The sequence below is a fragment of the Trifolium pratense genome, linkage group LG2, assembly GCF_020283565.1.
Source record: "Trifolium pratense cultivar HEN17-A07 linkage group LG2, ARS_RC_1.1, whole genome shotgun sequence".
Lineage (NCBI taxonomy): Eukaryota > Viridiplantae > Streptophyta > Magnoliopsida > Fabales > Fabaceae > Trifolium > Trifolium pratense.
This window is the reverse complement of record NC_060060.1, coordinates 22,507,051-22,531,870: the sequence shown is the minus strand read 5'-3', so window position 1 is coordinate 22,531,870 and position 24,820 is coordinate 22,507,051. Positions and strand designations below refer to the sequence as shown.

The window sequence follows — 24,820 nt, the reverse complement described above, 5'->3', positions numbered from 1 at the left end:
TTTAAGAAATTTAATAAGCAAATATTGCCACTCAATTTGTCAAAAAATCTAATTTATTTCCACTCAATTTATAATATATTTGGTTGTTGTTATTAGAAATAAATAAATAAAATATATTTGGTTGCTGAGATGATAAAATTAATGCTTTTTTTATCAAATAATCTAATGACTAAAATTTCATCCCTTCTAACGAACAATGAATAATCCACTTGTTCTAATCAAAATATAAAAATAAAAATCAATAATCCACTTGTTTATTTTATAATAAGTATTTTCTTTTACAAATGAGACATTTGTTATAAGATGGAGATATAAAAACTTATTTAAGGGGGCATCACTGTAGAGCTGTCAAAATGGGCTAGCCCGAATGGGCCGGCCCGCCAAGCCCGGTTTTTTCCCGGGCTCGGGCCTTGAAAATCCTAGCCCGAATTATTTCCGGGCTTTTTAGCCCGGTCCGACAAAGCCCGATTAAAATATGGGCTAGCCCGAATGGGTCGCGGGAGGCCCGCAAGCCCGAAAAAATTAAAATTAAAAATAAAATATAAATATAAATATAAATAATTTGTTTCGGATGATTTGAAATTAGTTTGTAATATAAATTATAAAATACCGTCCGCTACTTAAGTAGCAGGAGTAAAAATAGGGCACCCAATAAACTCGTAGGTAGGGGATGAATAAAAATAGGGCGCGCGAGAAACTCGTACGTAGCGGATAAGTAAAAATAGGGCGCGCGAGAAAGTCGTAGGTAGCGGATGAGTAAAAATATGACGCGCGAGAAACTCGTAAGTAGCGAATGCGTAAAAATAGGGCGCGAGAAACTCGTAGCTAGTGGATGAGTAAAAATAGGGCGCGCGAGAAACTCGTACACAGTGGATGAATAAAAATAGGGCGCGCGAGAAACTCGTAGTAGCGGATGAGTAAAAATAGGGCGCGCGAGAAAGTCCTAGGTAGCGGATGAGTAAAAATATGATGCGCGAGAAACTCGTAAGTAGCGGATGCGTAAAAATAGGGCGCGAGAAACTCGTAGGTAGTGGATGAGTAAAAATAGGGCGCGCGAGAAACTCGTAGATAGGGGATGAGTAAAAATACGGCGCGCGCGAATTATATAATATTTATAGCGGATGAGTAAAAAATAGGACGCGCGAGAATTATTAATGTTATTTATATAGTTGAGTTTGAGCACTAAAAGTAAAAAAAAAAAAAAAAAAAAGATAAACCGGGCCGCCCGAAAGCCCGACTACCCGTACCGGGCCGGGCTCGGGCACTAATTTTGGTAGCCCGTTTTTAATCCGGGCTTTTTAGCCCGGCCCGACGAAGCCCGAAGCCCGACCGGGCCGACCCGAATTTGGCCGGGCAGCCCGTTTTGACAGCTCTACATCACTGCCATGCCAAGTGACATCAACAACGTGTCACCAAGTCCACAAAGCAAAAAATTCTTCAATTTTGTTTTCAATGGACATAAGAGTCATGCTAATTAGTTTCGGAAAGAAATTGTGTATTGAAAATGTTATTTTTTACAATTTTTTAAAAATAACAATAAACTTTAAAATAATTTTACTATATTTACTTTTTTTAACTAGTAGTGTCCCGGAGGTATTAGTCTGTGAAGTCCCGATATCACAAAAATGACGAAGTATCGTGTCTGATACGTACTCGATACCGATATTCGTCTGATACTCTTTGATACACGTATCAGAAAAGTATCGGAAATTAATTTTTTTTTTTTTAAAAAAATATAACCGATACGTGTCGGATACTTCTCCGATACGTGTATCGGAAAAGTATCAGATAATTAGTGTTCTCTGATGATGAAAACGTAGGAAAGGAGACTGATACAATTCGTGTCTTCTCTTAAGTATTGAATGTTAGAGTATGATGTTACCAACTATGTCTTTGGGTAGTACGTATTTTTTTTATAAGCAAATTGTTAGTATATTATATTATTATGTTAGTTTTTTCTTCTTGTCAGAACTTGAACCCTGGATCTCCAACTCCTTAACTCTTAGCTCAACTAATTAACCAGTTAAGTTACTCATCTCACTCCCCCTTTTTGGGTAGTACTTAACTTAAGATATGTAATTGTTACTTGTTAACTCAATTTGAGTAATTTGAATGTTAATTTTTTATCATTATCGATTTTATTTATGTTTATATATTGTGCATTTATATATATATATATATATATATATATATATATATATATATATATATATATACCGTATCGGTATCATATCGGTATCGTGTCGTATCGTACCGGTAACTAGCTAGTGTTTTCCTTTTTACAAATAAAAAAAAAACTTTGGCTAGCCAATTTTGTTCTTGGTCCATACAAAAATCTTAGGTGCAAATCCAATAGTTGATTGGGGACCCAAATTTGATTAATTTACTCAACAAGCCTTCAAGAAAATCTCCCTTATACACCCTAAATTGGAACACTCCCCCTCCCCTAAATCCATCACAAAGCATATTAAATTCTCATTTTATCCTTGATAACTTTTAAATATTTTTAATTATTTAATTCTATTCTAAAAAATTTACATTTTTGGAGTCAAAATATTTGATGAAGTCAAATTTTGAGTCTTCCACCACGTATTAATTTTTAAGAATAAGTTCAAGAAAACTTTTTTTTTTAAGCAAGTTCAAGAAAACTAACACTTTATATTTTTCCTAAATGAATAATGATTTTGTGAAAAAAAATTAAAATTTGAGTTTTCCGAAAATATGCTATTACAAATTCAAATTTTGAAAAAAAAATTCTTCAAAAAATAAAACATCCACAAAACCTTTATTTATATTTTTATAAAATTATATCAATTCTAAATTTTTGTAAATCAAAAAAATTGAAATATTAGTTATTTTTTCCAAAAATAAGTTTTCCTCATTTCAACCGGGACCATGTTCAAAATTTGTATAACTAAGTTTTCTAACAATGAAAAAAATTATATAAACAAATTATTTTTTTAAAGAAATATATAAAAAAAAATATTAAATTGAAAATGGAACAATAGAATTTTAAATGAATAGGTTTTAACAATGTGTCAAATCACAACTTATAAGGTTGATTTCACTGTGTAAGTCAAACTTATATTAGCTAATAAACCTATATTTTATAAATTTTTTCTTCCAATAATCAAATTCAAGCAAATAAAATTTTACGAGGGTTTAAATGATCAAATATGACTATAAATAGAAATGAACAATGAAGTTTTGTTCCATCAAATTTTGGTGGCCAGAAGAATACAACATATGTGAACCTTTTGTTAGGCAAAGTAGCGGAGTTAAAAAGATACGGGACCATATTATATTAAGGTTATTTAAATTTCACTTTTTAAATTATTTATTTAGCATTTTTGTATTATATATTTTGTGTGGTATATATTCACGCGTTAGTTAAAAAGTAGATGCTACCAATCCATTCCAAATGTGTAACAACTCATAGGTATATTTGCAAGTTCAATATTTGATGGCACTAGAAAGAAAGTCTCATCAGAATCTTAAGATATTATGCTGCAACAACAATTCAACATAAACCATGTCTTCAAACTGACTGCTGATGTACAAATATTGCTTTTAGAATCAACAAATATTGTTTTCCAAACACACGCTTAAGGGTGGATTTAATGAAAAGCATATTAGTTAAGGACGTGAACAAGGCAAAGCCGTAGTGGGGAGTAATTTTCTACTCTCTTTTACGTCATCTAATATGCTTTTCATTTTCTCTGTTTTGACGAGTATTTTTTCTCCATCCGCATAAGCACAAACATACACCAAATATGACACTGGCACAAATGCATTGAGATTCTGATAATTCAAGAATGAAATTATTGAATATACTCACATATATATGTAGATATCTGTAAAAATTGAATACTAGACACACATTCAATAAAATGTATTAGTGCTAAACCAAATATTAAAATTTACATTTCTGTTAATTTTCTCTACTTCTCCTACTTAACCTATGTCATGTTTCTTAACATAGTATTTGTCACAGTTTTCAGGTGCATTTTCCTTAATCTAGTGAGTGAAGTTCTTGATCTTTTAGATCGTCCTATTTGATATGGTTTTTTTATATCAATATGACTATATAAATATAGAGTTACAAAACTTTAGATCATATGTGTAAATAATAAATTAATCATATAAATTTTAAACAAATCCTAAATATTTTAAACAGAAATATAAATCTTAAATTGTTATCTTATTTTAAATATAAATAATATTTAAATCTAAAATCTTAAATATATATATATTTAGGCATATTATTCTTAATACAACAAACTTTTGTTATTTTAAGTCATTTGGTTTTAGTTGTTTATTTTCATGTAATAAAAACTACATGTTTGGAAATGGATCGTTAGATAGAACTCGAGTTCGATTTTTAAGTGGAACAATTTGTTTGTCAATTTTTACTATTCTCGCAGATGAACTCTGAATTACTAGTACCTCTTCTCCAATGAATCAGAGAGCTAACACAAAAAAAAAAAAACTACATGTTTGGGTTAGTTGATATCAGAAGGGATGCAGTTGTGTATTGGGCTTGTCACAGTTTTGCACTAAAAACAAGTGTGATACTAAAAACAAGGGGTACGAAATTTTTTAGCACTTACCTTAAACCTAGTATTTCTTAACATAGCTTTAATTTGTTTTCTTTGATGTTTCACATCAATGTGTGGAATGAAAATGACCCATTTAATCAACTTGAATGGTGCTAGTCATTCTCAAATTTGTCCTAATAGCTTCAACATTCCATTTTACAGCTTACCACTTAAAAGAATCCGATTCATTACAAATAAAATCACACACTTCTACTCCTTTGTAATCTCTATATATATTGCAACCAATTTTCAATCATCCCAACAAATTAACAAACCAAACATCATATATACTCTTCCAACTTATTTCTCATTCATTCATACACCTAAATCATTTTTTTTGTTAATCAACATGGGATCAAACTTGTTTAATTATTCTCATGTACTTACCTTCCATTCAACTGCTAAATGGAATGCTCATTTTGAAGCCTTTAAAGAAACTAATAAATTGGTATGTTTATGTAGCTTCAATCTTTAACTATATAGTATATTTACAATAGATCAAATTTAGTTTCTTAATGTGGTATTGTTTTTTTGTTGCTATAGATGGTAATTGATTTCTCAGCAAAATGGTGTGGACCTTGCAAACTTATGGACCCAATTATGAAAGATTTTGCTGCAAAATACACTGATGTTGAGTTCATTAACCTTGATGTGGATGAGTTAATGGTATGTTACAAAATTATCTTTAACTTTAACTAGTTTTTATTTATTTAATGTAAAAGAAACTTTATATAAGGATTAATAACTCTGTTGTCCCTGTGAGCATAGCTCAGTTGGTAGGACATTGCATGCAATATGCAAGGACTAAGATTCAAACCCTGATACTCCCACTTTTAACCAGATTTTCTGAAATATTAAGTAATCAGTGATCAAGACCAAATGCGAAATTGACCTATTACAAATTATTAATTTTAATGATATGATGTCCAACACTTGAAACTGATTTGTTTTCACAACTTATATGGCAACAGGGAGTGTCTCAAACATTTCAGGTGCATTCATTGCCAACTTTCATACTCACTAAGAAAGGAAAAATTGTTGAAAAAGTGGTTGGTGTAAGAAAAGAGGAGCTACAAAGGATGATTGAAAAACATAGAAACTAAAGTGTAGTATCATCATGATCATACACTGTAACAAAAACAAAGTCTCTGCAGCACATTCTTCATAGATTACAAAGGAATAAGAACAATCTACAAGTTCAGAATGCAATAAGTTAGTGTCATCATTTTCATTTTTCACACAATAAGAAAATAGGTGTCATTCTTTTATCATTTAATTTAAGAGGAAATATTGTAATGATATATATGTAATTTTTGGTTTATCATTTAATTTAAAGAGGATTCTTTAATGTTATTTGACTATGCTAATCATCAAAATCTTCAACAACTTGCAATATTTTTATATTGACCAAAATAACATAGTTCTGTTCTTTCTTCCAAGAAAAAACAAAAAAAATATTCTCAAAATATTAGCCAAAGAAAAGGTTTATAAAATTAAATGCAAAAATGGAATGGTATATGATGGAAAAATATTCTCCGCAGTTACAGCAGCACGCTGTAACACGTAGTTATTAATATCTGCAATTCGATTATACATCAACACATGGTTTTAACTCAAAAGACACGGTTTTTAATTTAAACAGTCTGATCTCAAATTGACGGCAAGGATTGAAAACAGTGTGAAACTGCGTGTATTTACTACATCAGCTACAAATGATTAGTCCAAAACTTAATGCATACATGGCAATTCTAACTTATAAGGATATACCTTTATATATAAGTCAACTTCAAATTTTCAAACTAAGCAGATCATATAAAACATATCAGTTTCCTCTAGAACAGTAGATAAACACTTGTTTTCCAAAGTTACATATCATGCTACGGATAAAATCACAATTAAGCTAGCTTTAATATATATCTAATAGTGGAATTGCATATTAAGTTATTTACATCTGAAGTAGAAGAAAGTTAACGAGCAAATTGCGGATTGCAGAAAATAGCAGTTTGTTCAAACTCCGCTATTCTATAGCCTATAGCGGTATAATGCTACTATAACTGCTATTTGACAATACTAGATTAACTAAGAGTTAAAAACATTAGATTAGACTAAAATTATAGATTAGTTATATGTAGCATCACGCAAAATCCTTCTTACATCATGCTTTTGTAGAGCGGTTAGCATTGATGGATACTCAACATGAAAGTTGATTCTAAGCTTTCCTTTCTTACTTGGTTCCTTTGCAAGTGGCATACCTTCATCAGAAACCACCTTTTCATATTGTGGCGTAACAAGATCAGTCACTTCAACTGTGATATCTCTTCCATCCAAGGTTGTTACGTTGAAAGTCGTTCCAACAAGAGCTTCTAGAAGTGATATCTTTTGAGTCATTATCAAATCATTTCCATCCCTTTTGAATGTATCATGTGGTGTCTCCATCACCACAAAGATTAGATCAGATGGAGGAGATCCTGGTCGTTCATTTCCTTGCCCAGGAAACGTGATTTTTGTACCCTTTTTCCAACCAGGTTTAATAGATATCTTCAAGAGTTCTTCTACACACTTCGTTCTCCTGTCAAAACAAATTTAGAAAATAAAGCTCCTTGAGTCCTTGTTAAACCAACTTATGTTTCCAAGCAAATTAAAAAGGAACCGCAAATAATGACAATATTGTAGTCCGAATTTATCTTGATGCAATTTTCCATTCAATTGGTTTAATTCAACGGTAAATAAGTGTATAAATAAGCCTGATATCAAACAAACCAATCAACATATGATATATTACAGACTATGTAGCACCACAACACTTTATCAGATGAAAGACACGCCCAAAGTCGGCCACATGTCAACTTTTTATACCGACACATGTAGTTTACTATTGATGTCTACGTGTTTGTGTCATGTCTGGTGCATATGTGTCTGTGCTAGCACTACATATGTTACACAACACAAATTCTTCTTGTTTTAACTAACTGATATTAACATATGAAGCGCCAACACAAATTCACAAAACAATTTTAAACCTTTCTATATTTACATGTGGATACGGAACACTGATAAATCTAAATGCATGCTCGTTGCACAAGTGTGCATGATTAAGCAAAATAAGTTTACAACTGATATAGAAAACGACTGAAACTGCAGAATATAGCAGCCAAATGTAGCATAACAACAACAACATCAACAATACTATTAAAGACAATAAGACAAAAATGATAGCCAAGGCAAACAAATGTGATCATCAACTACCAAGTAAACCATCCAAAATTCACTATGCAACAAAAGACTCAATTCAAAGTTAGTGTCATAATTTCATTTTATTAAGCAATTTATGAACCGATGTTTATTGCATAAATTCTTATGCATAAGTTATCTCTGTAATCCAATAGAAAATGATGTTAACATGTATTTGTATAAACTGTGAGTTGTTTCATAGGCTATCATGTCGAGCTTATCAAAATAAGTTAAAAACAACTTTTATTTTTTTGGTTTTCACTCTCTAATTCCTAGGGGAAGGGGCCCTAGTAGTCCAGAATTCGGGGCGAGTTCTGACATCAAGTGGTTCCAGACCCGTCCCAAATGCCGTTGCGGGGATTGAACCGTGGTCCTCCCTGTCAAGTTCAGCGCCAATCACTACTGAACCAACTAAAAACAACTTTTGAAAAAGTCAAAAGCTATTATCATAAACTCTTCACAACATTTGCAGTTTATAACATAAGATAAACCTAAATAAGCTTTTCCAAATCTAAACCAACTTAATTTCAAAATTTGTACTAATACTAATATTCCCTTTCCAATTTAAACCCTCTACTAACATCTCCAGTACATTTTTTTGTTTTAATTTTGTTGTCAGATAGCATAGTAGCTAGAAATTCACCCCTTGAGGTGAATAAGTGGGGAACCCTGTGTTCATCCCCGGCCCCTATATATAGCATATATATGATGCCATGTCTTATCAACTGAGCTATGCTCATGGGACCATCTTACCTTCAAATTAATAACAAAAGTTATATAATCCAATTTATAAAGCCAATTTCAATTTCCTTATACATAGTAGTATAACCTGAAAATTAAATCAAGTACTCAATTCTATCCCTACCTTAAATCTTAACAATCAAGGTTTTAAATAATCCATTTGATTGGAAAGAAAGTGGGAAGTAAGGAAAACATGGAAACCGAGGAATGAACTTAAACTAAGTCTTAGGCCATGTTCACTCCTCGGTTTCCGTCTTCCCACTTTCAGCCGCATTTGACAGCAATTCTATACAATATCAAGAATCACACCGCAACCATTATTAAACTAAAATAACAGTAATTGAAGAGAAAGATGATTACCCAAACCCATCAGGAACAGTCCTTATTATCTTAACCTTCTTTCTGCAACCCCTATAAAGCTCTTCAAGAGTACAATAAAACTCAGTCTCAACAGCTCCAACATCTTCATCTACCTTAATATTATTCCCATCACCATCATTGAAACCATCAAAATTCATAGGATATTTACCATATTTATCATAGATCTGACGCTTCCTAGGATCACTAAGAACATCATAAGCTTCAGAAATTTTCTTAAACTTTGTCTCAAACTCTTGTTTCCTTAAAGGGTATTGTTTAATCTTATCAGGATGCCATTTCAATGATAAATTGTTAAACGATTCGCTCAACTCTTCATAGGTTGCATCACGATTCACCTTTAGTATTTTGTAGTAATCATCAATACCCATTTGAGAAAAGTTGATGAATTTGAAGGAATTGAGTCAAAGAAAAGAGTGAATTGTGGTAAAATAGTAACAAAGTGTGACGAAAGAAGAGATTTTTGAGGAGATAAACAAGGAAAAAGAATGTGACGATGATGATTTTTTTAGGTAGAATCAATCGATCAAATCCTAAAATTAGAGAAAGACTCGTTTTTTATTTTTGTCAATAGGTTCTAAAAAAGAGAAAGATACAAATTTTATTTCTAAGGATCTTAAATTGGAATCAAAATATTTTTTTGTGATAAAAACCCCAAGACTTATTTATGTTCTAGAAAGGCCCATTTAATTCTAGAAAAATAAGAAAGAAAATATACAACTTTTATTCTTAATCTGAAATAGAAATCAAATTCCTAGGTTCCATAATAATAGAAATCAAATTCTAGATATAAAATAGAGAGTTTGTTGATTATTTGAATATACAAAATTCGAAAAATTAATCTCTGCAATTGACGTTAAAAAGGAATTGAAATCAAGTCAATTCTGGCTCTTGTCGTATTATAAAAAAATAAATTATAGTTTATTAAATGATTAATGTATTTAGTCTATAATATATAAAATATAAAATATAGTATTAGTTAATTGACAAATTTGAAAAGTAATTGTTTTATGGCTTAATTAGTCTATTGGTCCTTAAAGATATTTTAGGTTTAACAATGGTCCCTTAAAGAAAAAAAGGTCTGGATTGGTCTCTTAAAGAAAAAAAGGTCCGCATTGGTCCCTTAAAGACTTATATTTTTGTCATATTGGTCATTTCCGTTAAATTTTAACTCCAAATATAACAAAAAATTCCAATGGTTAAAATTTTAAAAATTAATAAGGTTTTTGGTGGACCACTTACACTTAATGACATCCACAATTCAGTCTACTAAAACTAATGTTTTTAGTAAAAAATTGACGGAAATGACCAATTGAGAAACGAATGTGTCTTTAAGGGACCAATCTTGACCTTTTTTTCTTTAAGGGACCATTGTGAAACCTAAAATATCTTTAAGCCGCCAGGGTACATGGTTCGATTCCCACGGAAGGCAAAAACTCTACTAGTGAGGGGGTAGAGAAGATCGTGAGGTGGCAGCTCCGGGATCGCCATGATGGGGCCCGGGGGCTGTTAGTGGGAATGGATTGAACACGTATTTGAACCCCAGGGTACGTGGTTCGATTCCCACGGAAGGCAAAAACTCCACTAGAGAGGGGGGTGGAGAAGGTCGTGAGGTGGCAGCTCCGGGATCGCCATGATGGGGCCCGGGGCTGTTACAAGTTACATTTTTATACCGGTCTTTGTTCGTCTTATGTAGAGATCTGGTTAATAATATATTCGCTGTTCAAAAAAAAAAAAAACTTTTATTTTACATGTATATTTTTTTAGTTGTTGAATAAATACTCCAATTATTAAAGGTAATGCAGTAAAAAGATGGCAAAACGGGTCAAGTCCGTCAGGCCGGCCCGTTTAACCCGCCATTTTTGGTAGGGTAGGTTGACATTTTCAATCCGTAAAAGTAGTGGGCCCCGCCTAACCCGCAAAAACACGGGACGATGACGGGACGGGTTGGCCCGTTGGATTTAACTAAATTTATTTTTAAAAAAAATCTCAACTCATTATAAATTAATCTTCTATTTTTGGCCCATATTTTAAAAAATAGAAAGTTAACTCAATTAACTTAATAGGGCTAATATATATTTCACATTTTTTCCTCATCATTTTTGTGGATTTAAATGAAATTCAAGTTTTGTTTGTTTTTTATTTAAGTTGAGTATTTTCTTAAGGTTTTATTATGGTTTGTTTGGTTTTATAAAACATGGATGTTTGAAGTGTTGATTGATAATTTTATTTTTTGGTCACCTTGTTGGTTAATTATTACTATATTTTTTCCTTTCCTTTATATATATATATATATATATATATATATATATATATATATATATATATATATATATATATATATATATATATATATATATATATATATATATATATATATATATATATATTATGAGCACTTGACATTGTTAATGACAGAGCGATTTTTAATTTTTATTTTATTTACAAATTTTTATGACATTTTTGCTAATTTAATGATTTTTCTTTAATTTTATTAACGGGGCACTCCCGCCACCGCCACTAGATAGCCCGCCCCTAGACGGGTTAATGACAGAGCGAGTCTTGTTGACCCTTTTTACCATCCCTAGTAAAAACCATCATGCACGTACATAAGAGATAATTGCAGCTCATATAACTATTTTATATTTAATGAGTAAACTAAGATTTATTTTAACTTTTACCACCAATTTAATTCGGTTTGGAGGTCAGATCTAGCATCAAGTGATTTCAGTCCCCTTTCAAACTAAGATTTATCTTACCAAACTCGTCTTTGATGCAGGGTGGCCTCATCGCGCATGCACATACCACCATTTCTTCAAAAACCAAAACAAAAATAAACATAGAATAACATTCTTATCAAATTCAAAAGTCTTAAACTTGCATTAAATTAAATTCTAAATGTATGTATTATCATTAATCAGGTGACATTTCCTAAATGTAAATGAGGCAATGCCTAAATAAAAACAACCAAATCTTGAGATATGAAAATAGATTTCAAACCTATGTGAAAGTAGCAAGTAAATTAAACTAAAACCTGACAACTAAGAAAAATATAAAAGAAATCATACTTTTGCGAACGACGAACACCTAAGGAAATCTTTCTGACGGCGAGAATGGTAGGAGCGATGGCTGAAGCAACAGCCGCGAGAGGAAATTGAGGGAAAGTGATGTCAGTTCGAGGAGCAACGAGTTCGATCGCTGAAGAGTAAATTGAGAAATCAACATCTTGCTGCAACTGAGAAATCAATGGAAATTGATGAAGATTTATGTTTCTTCGTGGAAACTGATAGAAACCGAAGGAAATTTCATCATGGTAGAGGGAATTTTCCGGCGACGGAATAACTAGATTTCAAGGGAAAGTGAAAATTTGGGGAAATTGGGAAGAGAGAGTGAAAAATATAAAGCAGGATAAGTAAAAATAAAGTGGAAGGGGTAAAAATAAAGCGCGTGTTAATTCTTTTGTGAAAACATCATAATATATTTTAGCAACGGCTTTATCGTGGTAAATTGAGCTCTTTACCCACAGTCCAAATAACCGTGGCTAATAGGCCGTGGCTAATAAACCGTGACTAACTATTGAAATTTTTGTAGTGCCTTTATAAAAAGGTGGGTAGAGTTTTCTCACTATGAGGTTGAGTTTGTACTTGCATTAATAGAAAACTTATTTATCGAAGAGAAAAAAAGATCTCATTAATAATATTTGTACATTTGTTCCTTAGAATATTTTGGTCTTCATCTGTTATTTTTATACTCGTTTCGTCCCAAAATAATTCTCACATTTTACTACTGCATATTTGTCGATGTACAATTTTGATCATTAATATTTTTAGTTGTGTATTATTAAAAATTATGAAAATTTGATATTTGGATAGTACTCATCGAGACAAATCTAACAATATCTCATATGCTAATATTTATCTTTATACATTAGTAAAAAAATATGGTCAAAGTAGCTTGTATAAATAGTGCACACAGTCAAATTGTGACAATAATTTTGAGACGGAGGGAGTATAAACGGTTGAAATTATAGAGGAGATATAACGATGATAATTCAACGTTTTCACTATTTATATCAATAGAAAAATGCTAAACAGTGCCCCGGGATACTATTTAAGGAAGTAAATATAGTAATATGACATGGAAGTTTGTACGGTCAATACTTCGAAAGTCAAAAAAGTGTTATTTTCAATTTAAAAATAATATTTTTTGGTTTTCTTCACCAGTGTTCCGGGGACACCGGTTAACAAGACGAAAAAAAAACAATTAGGAAGTATATAGTCAAAGTAGGGAAAAGTAAACCAAGTGCAGTTTCATCAAATTCATCACCCCTTACCGATCACTTGCTTTGTCGAATTATTTCGTTAGTCTTTTTTCTTTGCAACTTTTTTTGTTTTTTAGTCTACTAGTCTAATGATTAGAAATTTTACCTTAAAGATGAATAAATAACGAGTATTCGAGGTTTGAATCTCGACTCTCGCATAATACAAGCAATGTCCATACAAACTGAGCTAAATTAACGCAGGGACAGTTTTCTCCGCAACTTTATCTGTGAATCACATGTTATATATCTCTAAATTCCTCAATTTGTTTTTTGGTTTTCACCACCAGTTTAAGCTGGTTCGGAGGTCAGTTCTGACATCATGTGATTCCAGCCCCCTCCGGATCGGGGATCGAACCGCGGTTCTCCTCATCAAGTTCAGCCTCAATTACCACTGAATCAACTAACGATTGATCTAAATTTCTCAATTTTGATTATTGACAGTTGTGTTGTGTATATTTCCCTTTGATCTATTATTTAAAATTTTAAACACCATAATAGGAAACTTTTTTTTTTTTTACTGTATAGTAGAAATACTCTATCCGTCCCTTTTTATAAAAGTTACTTTGACTAAAATGTACTACTCCATCCGGTCCTATATATAAGAGGAAATTTACTTTTTAGATTCATTAAGAATCTAATGTATCTAGACTATATTATGGATCAAATACATTAAATTCTTAATGTATCTAAAAAGTAAACTTTCTCTTATATATATAGGACCGGAGGGAGTATTAATTTATCTTGTTTTGATACCGCATTTTTTTATTACATATATAGATGTAAATATTAGCATGTAAGATCTTGTTTAATTTGTTTTGATCAGTATTTTCAAAATATTAAGTTTTTATAATTTTTACTAATAATCAATTAAAAATATTAGTGAATAAAATTGTGCTTTGGCGTAGTACAATGGTCAAACTAGATCATATTTAGGGACGAAGGGAGCAGTTGCTTAGCTGATTTTATGGTTATGTTATTTAAAAATTAAAATATTGGTCACTTTAATTTTATTTTTTTTGAACTAATTTGGTCACTTTAATTTTTAAATATGACCTCAAGCACAGATTGTTTTCTTCTGACAAGACCTCAAGACAGTTTTAAATTTTTTTTTTTTTAAAAAAAAACACAATATATTTTAAATTATTAGTTTGTACAGTTTATTTAATTTGAAACAACCAAATGTATAAAGTCAATCTATTAAAAATTAAATTTTTAATTAAATAGTTCTTTTAATTAAATTTTTTAAAGAGTGTTCCGAGAATATTCGTTAGTAAGACCCTATAATTTTCTTTTGAGAGGAGATAGGTAATACTAGTAAAAACTACTAGAAATTAGTACGATATTTTAGAAAAGCATGGAACATATATATTTCATGTATATATTTATTGCTTTTTTTTAACGATATGTATATATTTATTGCTTATCAATCCCACCAAGGTTCACAACTTCAGAACTTGACATCCCGGTATGCTTCTTGGTTGATTTTGAACTCAGAAACAAAATATCCCCCTCGATGATTTTGTTGGTTTGAGATTCCTCCGGATATTAGGGAATTTTTTGTTGATAATAGTCTTGGTAAATCAAATTTTAGGTTTGTTAATATGTAGAGAGGTTTTAGCTTAATCCCACTCTTCTTATTTTGTACTTCTCTCTTATCCATATATAATATATGATTTTGGTTATAAAAAAAGAAAAGATAAATGTATGATTTTGAATTAGGAGAATCCAAATTCATCATTATCCACTTAATATTCACATCATTCATTACTTTATTATTTAGAAAAATTAGTATTATTTATCATGCCTTTGATTCTTAAAAAACCCTCATAATCTAGTATATAGAGACTTAGGATACCTAACTTTTTTTCTATCTTTTTTTAGAAGTAAGAAGTTAGTTAAGTTGGTTAAAAAAAAGTTAGGTTAAACAACAATTTTTAAAATCTCTAGTAAGAAAAAAACAGCTTATATATTTTAAGAAAAATTATAATACATTATCAAGCATACCTTTTAACATGATTATAATAATAAAAAAACAACTATTAACCTTTTTTTTTTTTACCGGATGCTTCCAAACTTGTAGATGATATTAAAACTTTTTCTTGGTTTTGGTTTAAGGGTCGTTTTGGTTGTAAGTCCTCTTTCTCTTTTTCTGAATGGTGTTTAGATCCTATTGTATGTCTTCAAAGCATACTATAATTTGCTTTATATTGTGAGGGATTGAGTACCCCTTTGTACTCCTTTATAATATATTGTTTGCTTATCAAAAAAAAAAAAAACTATTAACCTTTTTTTTTAAAAAAATAAAATAAAATTTACCAAACAACTTTAATTTTATTTTTAAAGCTATTATTTCTAGCTTTATGATTAAAATAGTTTCTACATCTAAAAAAAAGCTGGGTCAAACAGTACCTTGTTTACAAATTAAAAATTAGTTATACAACCTGATTACAATTTTTTTTAGTTTAAGAGTTATTTAATAATTTTCAAATAATTTAGGGACCTACAAATTAATTAAATCTAATAAAAAAAATTAACCTTTAAAAAAAACCTAGAAAATAGAAATTAGGACTATATTTAAAAAAATAGGTAACACATTTCGGAATTTCTTGTTAATTGTAACGACGCTCGTTCAATTTAAATAAAAGATAGAATTGTTGTTTGGATATTATTATTCGTTTTTTTAGTTATATAATTTAAATTAGGACTATATATATTTTTAATAATTTAATGCTTATCTAAATCAAAACAAGATTTATAATTTGACCAAATTAATCCAAACAAGATAAGAATTTCAGTGATCCGATAAAATATATATATATATATATATATATATATATATATATATATATATATATATATATATATTTTATATAGTTCAATAAAATATCTTAAACTTTAGCCTATATATATATAATGTATGACAAAAATTGTATTTCATAACTCGCAAACCCTAAAATTCAGTTTATGTTCTTACTATTTAGTCATAAGAAATAAACACTTGATTGCTAGCTACCTCATCCATGGATCATCAGTCCCTCCTCAGATTTGATGTGAGTCCTGCCCGTGAACCAATTCTACAACAACAGTTACAACAAGACATTGACATGCCTTCTTTGTTCTTCGTTGATTTTGAATTCATCAACACAATTTTCCCATGGGATTCTTTTCGTAATCCCAATGAGTACGAGGAAACAAACAATGTAACTCTTACGATTCCTACTGAAATCTTATGTAATTGTACGGATCACGATCATAAAAGTGTTATGTATGACATATTTTCCTTCGTGTCTACCAACATATTAGACACGATTTTACCGGAATTGGAAGAATGTGCTAAACAAATGGTTGAAGAGAATCATGAAGAACGTGAATTTTTGGAGATGGATTTGTTGATTCATATTAGCACAATAGACATGGCAGGTGAAGAAAATCAGAATGATAATGGTCAAGCTCAACAAATTGTGGATTTGTTGGAGAAACATTCAATTGATTATCTTTCTTCCGACTCGACTACAGAACAATGTTCAATTTGTTTGGAGGAGTTTGGGACAAGTTCAGAATCTGTTTCTACAAAATGCTCGCATGTTTTTCATAAAGAGTGCATGGTTCCTTGGATCCAAAGATGCATCGACTGTTCATCTTTTTATTCTTGTCCATTATGTCGAGGTCAAATAATATGATCATAGAAAGAAATACTTGTTGATTAACGTTGTATTCTTGTTCCTTAGAGCATATTGGTTTTTTTATAATAGAAATAGTTTTTGATACAATAGGTGCTCAATCTTAATTTTAAATATGCATGGAATTTAAAATCTTCATTATTAATTTTAATGAATAGTTAGTATAATTTTTTGTGTTTGTACAGAAACATTTTATTCATGTATTGGTTAGAAAAGTATTCATATTCGAAGCTGGTCTGATCCATGGAGAAGTATTTATATTGGTTTTGAGTAAACAAATTAATTTCACTTTTATTTAAAATTGTCAAAGTTTTTAAAGGGTACAAAGTCTAGACAAAGCCTTTTTTATAACTTTTATTCTTTCATTATTCCATGTTTCTTATTGTCGGAAGGTTGTGTGTTGATATCGTAGAAGTTTAACATTTGTTGTGGTATTTTTTTGCACAAATTTAAATAGTGACCCTCTTATTAATTTGCTGTGAATTAGAGATATGTATTTTTTATCACAAAAAGTGAATGTTTTTGATTATGGTTTACGCACAAAATTGATACATTTTCATAGTTTATGGACTATTAATGGTTAACTTAACACGAGTGTTAATGGAATATGACTAAATAGTTTGATATATAGGTGTGAATAATTTAGGGATATTTTAGTTTATTTCAATTGTTTATGCACTAAAAAGTTTAAAGATTTGTTCATGTGAGCTTAACTCAGTTGGTAGAAACATCACATATATTATGTAGGACTTGGGATTCGAACCCGGTCACTCCACTTATTCATCTTTAAGGTAGAATTTCTATCCATTATCTTGCATGTTTAGCATCTAATGGCTTCTTTTAGAATTGCAAGGGTTGAGTACCCCTTGTACTCCTTATAATTCATTATTTGCTTATATAAAAAAGAATTTCTATCCATTAGGCTATACTAGACACTTTTTCTTTTCAATAATTTTAAGATGTACTGTACCAAAAATAACAAATTAAACTTTAGTTTTCCAAATATATAGCATTAATTAGTTTTATTTTTGTTGAAAAAGATAGTAATTGACAAATCATACTATTAAAATAGAAAAACGACAATTAAATAGATACGCTAAACCCGTAGTCAAAGTACACTTAAAAAAGAATGGATAGAGTATAAGTTTGATTGTATTAATATAGAGGGGATGAGAATGAAATTCAAGCTTATTTTTCTCTAATATATTTTTTAAAAGATAAGAGAAAAAGTGTAAATAAATAAATAAATAAGAGAAAAGTGTATATTTTAACCTGTAATTATTTACTCTTATTTTTATTGTGTGGATAGTTATGAAGCTATATCTTATATCTACTTTTAATATATAATAAAATTGATTATTACCAAATTTACTAATTTATCTTTATATGTTTTTATAATATTTCAAATTTTATATCATTTATTGTAATTTTACTCTATTAGTAAAATATAGACAAAATAAAAATAGGAATCTATGCATAAAAATAGGAACAAAACAAAATTTTAGGAAGTTAAGTAAAAATAATTATAAAAAATAAAAAAATTACAGTAGAAATTTTAGTGGATGACGGTCGGCTCTGCAAGTGCACAGAATCTCTACCAGGTAATAAAGTGATAAGTTATCGTTCTCCACAGGGATTGTGCCAAGGTTACTAGTTTCGCTTTGGAATGTGATAGTTGCCTTCGCTTTGTGTATTTAAGAAGGTATCTTTGCGGGTACTTTAGTAAATGCGGAAAGTAAATGACAAAAAAGTAAATTGCGGAAAAGTAAATGGTGTGTGACCACACGGGGTGGTTAAGTGTTGTCGGATCCCTCCCTTACTCCTGCTTGGTGGCTTTATTATTTCTCTCTTTAAGGATTTAGACTCTTGAAAATAGGTTTGAAGCAATATTTGTTCCTATTTCTATTACAAGCTTTTACAGAGCCTAGTTAAAGGTTACCTTATCTTTATGTAGACACCCTGATCTAGAACTCCACTTTCTCGTTTAAACTTTGGTCTCATCGCCCTGGAACCCCTAAATTATAAGTTGTCACGTGTGCCTGAAACTCGTCACCTACCCACATGCATACTCTACAAGGTAGAAATTAACGTTCTTTCCAATCGTATACTAAGACGGCATATACTGAATTTATTGGTCTCCTATATGGTTTCCTATAGGCCTTAATATGTCATAAATATTATAAATATTAAAACCAAACATTCGTAAGGGAGTTTCTCAACAACACCTAATTAACCTAGGAAAAATAAATTACAAAGACAGAAAGAAAAAGAACCTTATTGGCCTTGGAGTTCCTTGACATCCTTTTCTCCTTCTTAGAGTTCTCCTAACTCTCTTGTGAATATATGTTCAATGCTCTGAATATTGTGGTATGAATAATTGTGAAGGAAGAAGACTCTATTTATAGTTTTACAGCTGAGTTTGAGTTTTTTCCGCCCCTCCATCGCACCCATCGTGGCCACAATGGTGTCTAATTTTACCTCATCGTGGCCACGATGGATCCTATCGTGGTATGATGGAAGATTTACTAGGGATTTTCTGCTTGTTTTTCAAGTCATCATCGTGCCACGATAACAAGCCATCGTGCCACGATGGTAAAGATTTTCAACAGATTTTCTTCAATTGTATCATTCTTCTCATCGCGGCACGCCCAGACTAATCGTGGGTACGATGGTGCGCTTCTTTATTTCATTTTTGCCTTTTTTTGCTGCTTTTTCCATTTTTCTTGCTTCTGGTCCTTGTGTCTTCACTTTTCCAGATATTTCCTTGCTTTTGGTCTTTATTTACTATAAAAACTATTCTAATCTACTACTAAAAACAACATATAATTGGCTGTCATTATTGGATAAAAAAAATTAGGCAAATGTTAACATGTGCATCTAAGGCACATGTTAAGAATATAAATATAGAAATATTCTCTCGAAACATGTGTATTATATCTTTTAAGCATTAAATGTATTTGTAATATTAAATGCAAATTTCTAATTATAGATACATTAACATGTGCCCTGTATGCACATGTTAACAGCACCCAAAAAATTATACATAGAATAATATCAATAAACATAAAAATAGGAAAATAAAAACATAAATAAGTTTACTACAAAGTTTACTAATTTGTCAATCTCATTTTTAATAATATTCCAAATTTTCTACCTTTTATATAATTTTACTTTATTATATTTTTTATATAATTTACTTTATTTATTTGCATAATATAAACTCAAAAATAAGTCAATCTAACCGGGATAAGTTTTACAAGAAATAGCAGAATAATTTCACTTATATTTTAACATTATTTTATAACAAGTTTTTAAATATTTTGGTGGCTCGGTACGGTAAGGAGGTAGGGATGCTGAGGGAACGGGGGTTGGAACGGTTCGTTGTGGTGGAGGGAGATTTTACGATTACGGGATGGTGTGGGTGATGAGGGTGAGATGGGGTGGTTTGAAGAGAGCATTGAGCGGCGAGTTGGTAATGGAGAGGACACCTTTTTCTAGAGAGATCCGTGGTTGGGTGGTGTTCCCTCGAGCGTGCGGTCTTAGAGTCTGTTTGACTTGTGTCTGAATAAGACGAGTACAATGACAGTGATGCGAGGTTTAGGTTGGGATGAGGGAGGGGGCGGCGAGGATGTGGCGCTGTCATTTGTGGCGCCGTTAGTTTCACTTATATAAACTAGTTCAATCGCTAATTTTTCAAATACTACAAATTCAATCAGCTAGCTTATTCGCAAAAAGTTAAAAACTAACTTGTAAGCTATCTGTTATAAGCTAGTTTATTCGCTATCCGCTATTTTATACTAAACAGATCTAGACTCACTTACATTTAGTACAAATGTGCTAGAAGAGATAATGGAAAGAAATAATATTGTAGATGGTAATGACAAAATTTACCTAAAAAAATAAACTAGAAGAGTAGATATAGATACATGTACGATTTTTGAATTAGGAGAATCCAAATCCATCCATATCCACTTAATATATTTACATCATTCATTACTTTATTATTTAGAAAAATTATATTATTTATCATGCCTTTATTCTCCAAAAACCCTAATCTAGTTTAGAGAATAATTTATGAATTTAAAATTAGTTATATTAGTTAATTATACGACCTTATTACGATTTTTTTTCTAGTTTAAGGGTTATTTAATAATTTTCAAATAATTTAGGGACCTATAGATTAATTAAAGCTATAAAAAAAAATAACCTTTAAAAAAAACCCAGAAAATAGAAATTAGGACTATATTTTCAAAAAATAGGGAACATATTTCGGAATTTGTTGTTAATTGTAACGAAGCTCGTTCAATTTAAATAAAAGATAGAATTGTTGTTTGGATATTGTTGTTGGTTTTCTTAGTTATCTAATTTTTTTTTTTTTTTTTTTGACTAATCTTAGTTATCTAATTTCTTTACGTGTATCTAATTTGTTGTTAATTTTTTTTTTTTTTTTTTTTGACTAATCTTAGTTATCTACTATCTAAATCAAAACAAGATTTATAATTTGGCCAAATATTAATCCAAACAAGATAAGAATTTCAATGATCCGATAAAATATATATATATATATATATATATATATATATATATATATATATATATATTTTTTTTTATAGAGTTCAATAAAATATCTTAAACTTTAGCCTATATATAGAATGTATGACAAAAATTGTATTTCATAACTCGCAAACCCTAAAATTCAGTTTATGTTCTTACTATTTAGTCATAAGAAATAAACACTTGATTGCTAGCTACCTCATCCATGGATCATCAGTCCCTCCTCAGATTTGATGTGAGTCCTGCCCGTGAACCAATTCTACAACAACAGTTACAACAAGACATTGACATGCCTTCTTTGTTCTTCGTTGATTTTGAATTCATCAACACAATTTTCCCATGGGATTCTTTTCGTAATCCCAATGAGTACGAGGAAACAAACAATGTAACTCTTACGATTCCTACTGAAATCTTATGTAATTGTACGGATGACGATCATAAAAGTGTTATGTATGACATATTTTCCTTCGTGTCTACCAACATATTAGACACGATTTTACCGGAATTGGAAGAATGTGCTAAACAAATGGTTGAAGAGAATCATGAAGAACGTGAATTTTTGGAGATGGATTTGATGATTCATATTAGCACAATAGACATGGCAGGTGAAGAAAATCAGAATGATAATGGTCAAGCTCAACAAATTGTGGATTTGTTGGAGAAATATTCAATTGATTATCTTTCTTCCGACTCGACTACAAAACAATGTTCAATTTGTTTGGAGGAGTTTGACACCAGCTCAGAACCCGTTTCTACCAAATGCTCGCATGTTTTTCATAAAGAGTGCATGGTTCCTTGGATCCAAAGATGCATCGACCGTTCATCTTTTTATTCTTGTCCATTATGTCGAGGTCAAATAATATGACCATATGAGAAAATACTTGTTGATTATCTTTGTACTCTTGCTCCTTCTGGCATATTAGTTTTTATTTGTATTGGTTTTTTATAATAGAAATAGTTGTTGATACAATAGTTGCTCAATCTTAATTTTAAATATGCATGGAATTATTTAAAATCTCATTATTAATTTTAATGAATAGTTAGTATAATTTTTTGTGTTTGTACAGAAACATTTTATTCATGTATTGGTTAGAAAAGTATTCATATTCGAAGCTGGTCTGATCCATGGAGAAGTATTTATATTGGTTTTGAGTAAACAAATTAATTTCACTTTTATTTAAAATTGTCAAAGTTTTTAAAGGATACAAAGTCTAGACAAAGCCTTTTTTATAACTTTTATTCTTTCATTATTCCATGTTTCTTATTGTCGGAAGGTTGTGTGTTGATATCGTAGAAGTTTAACATTTGTTGTGGTATTTTTTTGCACAAATTTAAATAGTGACCCTCTTATTAATTTGCTGTGAATTAGAGATATGTATTTTTTATCACAAAAAGTGAATGTTTTTGATTATGGTTTACGCATAAAATCGATACATTTTCATAGTTTATGGACTATTAATGGTTAACTTAACACGAGTGTTAATGGAATATGACTAAATAGTTTGATATATAGGTGTGAATAATTTAGGGATATTTTAGTTTATTTCAATTGTTTATGCACTAAAAAGTTTAAAATTTGTTGATGTGAGCTTAACTCAGTTAGTAGAAACATCACTTATATTATGTAGGAGTCGGGGTTCGAACTCGGTCACTCCACTTATTCACCTTTAAAGTAAAATTTCTAGCCATTAGGCTACTAGACACTTTTTCTTTTCAATAATTTTAAGATGTACTGTACCAAAAACAACAAATTAAACTAGTTTTTCAAATATATAGCATTAATTAGTTTTATTTTTATTGAAAAACATAGTAATTGACAAATCGTACCATTAAAATAGAAAAACGACAATTAAATAGATACGCTAAACCCGTAGTCAAAGTACACTTAAAAAAGAATGGATAGAGTATAAGTTTGATTGTATTAATATAGAGGGGATGAGAATGAAATTCAAGCTTATTTTTCTCTAATATATTTTTTAAAAGATAAGAGAAAAAGTGTAAATAAATAAATAAATAAATAAGAGAAAAGTGTATATTTTAACCTGTAATTATTTACTCTTATTTTTATTGTGTGGATAGTTATGAAGATATATCTTATATCTACTTTTAATATATAATAAAATTGATTATTACCAAATTTACTAATTTGTCTTTATATGTTTTTATAATATTTCAAATTTTATATCATTTATTGTAATTTTACTCTATTAGTAAAATATAGACAAAGTAAAAATAGGAATCTATGCATAAAAATAGAAACAAAACAAAATTTTAGGATGTTAAGTAAAAATAATTATAAAAAATATAAAAATTACAGTAGAAATTTTAGTGGATGACGGTCGGCTCTGCAAGTGTACAGAATCGCTACCAAGTAATAAAGTTATAAGTTATCGTTCTCCACAGAGATTGTGCCAAGGTTACTAGTTTCGCTTAGGAATGTGATAGTTGTCTTCGCTTTGTGTATTTAAGAAGGTATCTTTGCGGGTACTTTAGTAAATGCGGAAAGTAAATGACAGAAAAGTAAATTGCGGAAAAGTAAATGGTATGTGTGTGACCACACGGGATGGTTAAGTGTGGTCTGATCCCTCCCTTACTCCTGCTTGGTGGCTTAATTATTTCTCTCTTTAAGGATTTAGACTCTTGAAAATAGGTTTGAAGCAATATCTGTTCCTATTTCTATTACAAGCTTTTACAGAGCCTAGTTAAACGTTACCTTATCTTTATTTAGACACCCTGATCCAGAACTCCACTTTCTCGTTTAAACTTTGGTCTCATCGCCCCGAGAACCCCTAAATTATAAGCTGTCACGTGTGCCTAAAACTAGTCACCTACCCACAGGCATACTCTGCAAGGTAGAAATTAATGTTCTTTCAAATCTTATACTAAGACGGCAGACTCTGAATTTAATGGTCTCCTATATGGTTTCCTATAGGCCTTAATATGTCATCCTTCGGTCGGGATTACTAGCTTCGTTTCCTATGCGATATCCACTAGGTCCTTAAATTTTATTCTAATGTGATCAATATTAAAATAACTAAAACCAGACAACAAAAGAGTTTGAATAGAAATAACTAAAATTCATAAATATTATAAATATTAAAACCAAACATTCGTAAGGGTGTTTCTCGACTCAACCTAACCTAGGAAAAATAAATTACAAAGACAGAAAGAAAAAGAACCTTATTGGCCTTGAAGTTCTTTGGCCTCCTTGCCTCCTTCTTAGAGTTCTCCTAACTCTCTTGTGAATATTCAATGCTCTGAATATTGTGGGATGAATAATTGTGAAGGAAGAAGGCTCTATTTAAAGTTTTACGATA

At 30.4% G+C, this 24,820-nt stretch overlaps 4 protein-coding genes across 4 annotated transcripts; 3 read left to right on the top strand and 1 right to left on the bottom strand.

The window, feature by feature from the left end:
* The first annotated feature begins 4,844 nt into the window (after positions 1-4,844).
* LOC123904864 (thioredoxin H2-like) lies at positions 4,845-5,993 on the top strand. Its single transcript, XM_045954470.1, has 3 exons — positions 4,845-5,046; positions 5,142-5,264; positions 5,570-5,993. Exons 1-3 carry the CDS (start codon positions 4,948-4,950, stop codon positions 5,699-5,701), a joined length of 354 nt encoding a protein of 117 aa, XP_045810426.1. The 5' UTR covers positions 4,845-4,947; the 3' UTR covers positions 5,702-5,993.
* Positions 5,994-6,482: 489 nt separating this feature from the next.
* LOC123910103 (dnaJ homolog subfamily B member 13-like) lies at positions 6,483-9,582 on the bottom strand. Its single transcript, XM_045961151.1, has 2 exons — positions 8,931-9,582; positions 6,483-7,167 (listed from the first exon to the last, which is right to left on the bottom strand). The coding sequence occupies exons 1-2, from the start codon at positions 9,317-9,319 to the stop codon at positions 6,717-6,719; spliced, it is 840 nt and encodes a 279-aa protein (XP_045817107.1). The 5' UTR covers positions 9,320-9,582; the 3' UTR covers positions 6,483-6,716.
* A 6,707-nt stretch (positions 9,583-16,289) lies between these two features.
* Positions 16,290-16,949, top strand: LOC123904400. The gene has a single exon (XM_045954073.1). It carries the CDS (start codon positions 16,290-16,292, stop codon positions 16,947-16,949), a length of 660 nt encoding a protein of 219 aa, XP_045810029.1.
* A 4,759-nt stretch (positions 16,950-21,708) lies between these two features.
* LOC123904399 (DNA repair protein RAD5-like) lies at positions 21,709-22,368 on the top strand. Its single transcript, XM_045954072.1, has one exon. The coding sequence runs from the start codon at positions 21,709-21,711 to the stop codon at positions 22,366-22,368; it is 660 nt and encodes a 219-aa protein (XP_045810028.1).
* The last annotated feature ends 2,452 nt before the right edge of the window (positions 22,369-24,820 follow it).

Bases quoted from the DNA above. Each gene is read 5' to 3' on its own strand.
- LOC123904864 (XM_045954470.1), top strand. From the start codon at position 4,948: ATGGGATCAAACTTGTTTAATTATTCTCATGTACTTACCTTCCATTCA. The intron at 5,047-5,141 runs GTATGTTTATGT...TTGTTGCTATAG, and splicing joins TTAAAGAAACTAATAAATTG to ATGGTAATTGATTTCTCAGC. The intron at 5,265-5,569 runs GTATGTTACAAA...ATATGGCAACAG, and splicing joins TTGATGTGGATGAGTTAATG to GGAGTGTCTCAAACATTTCA.
- LOC123910103 (XM_045961151.1), bottom strand. From the start codon at position 9,319: ATGGGTATTGATGATTACTACAAAATACTAAAGGTGAATCGTGATGCA. The intron at 7,168-8,930 runs GTAATCATCTTT...TTGTTTTGACAG, and splicing joins ACTGTTCCTGATGGGTTTGG to GAGAACGAAGTGTGTAGAAG.
- LOC123904400 (XM_045954073.1), top strand. From the start codon at position 16,290: ATGGATCATCAGTCCCTCCTCAGATTTGATGTGAGTCCTGCCCGTGAA.
- LOC123904399 (XM_045954072.1), top strand. From the start codon at position 21,709: ATGGATCATCAGTCCCTCCTCAGATTTGATGTGAGTCCTGCCCGTGAA.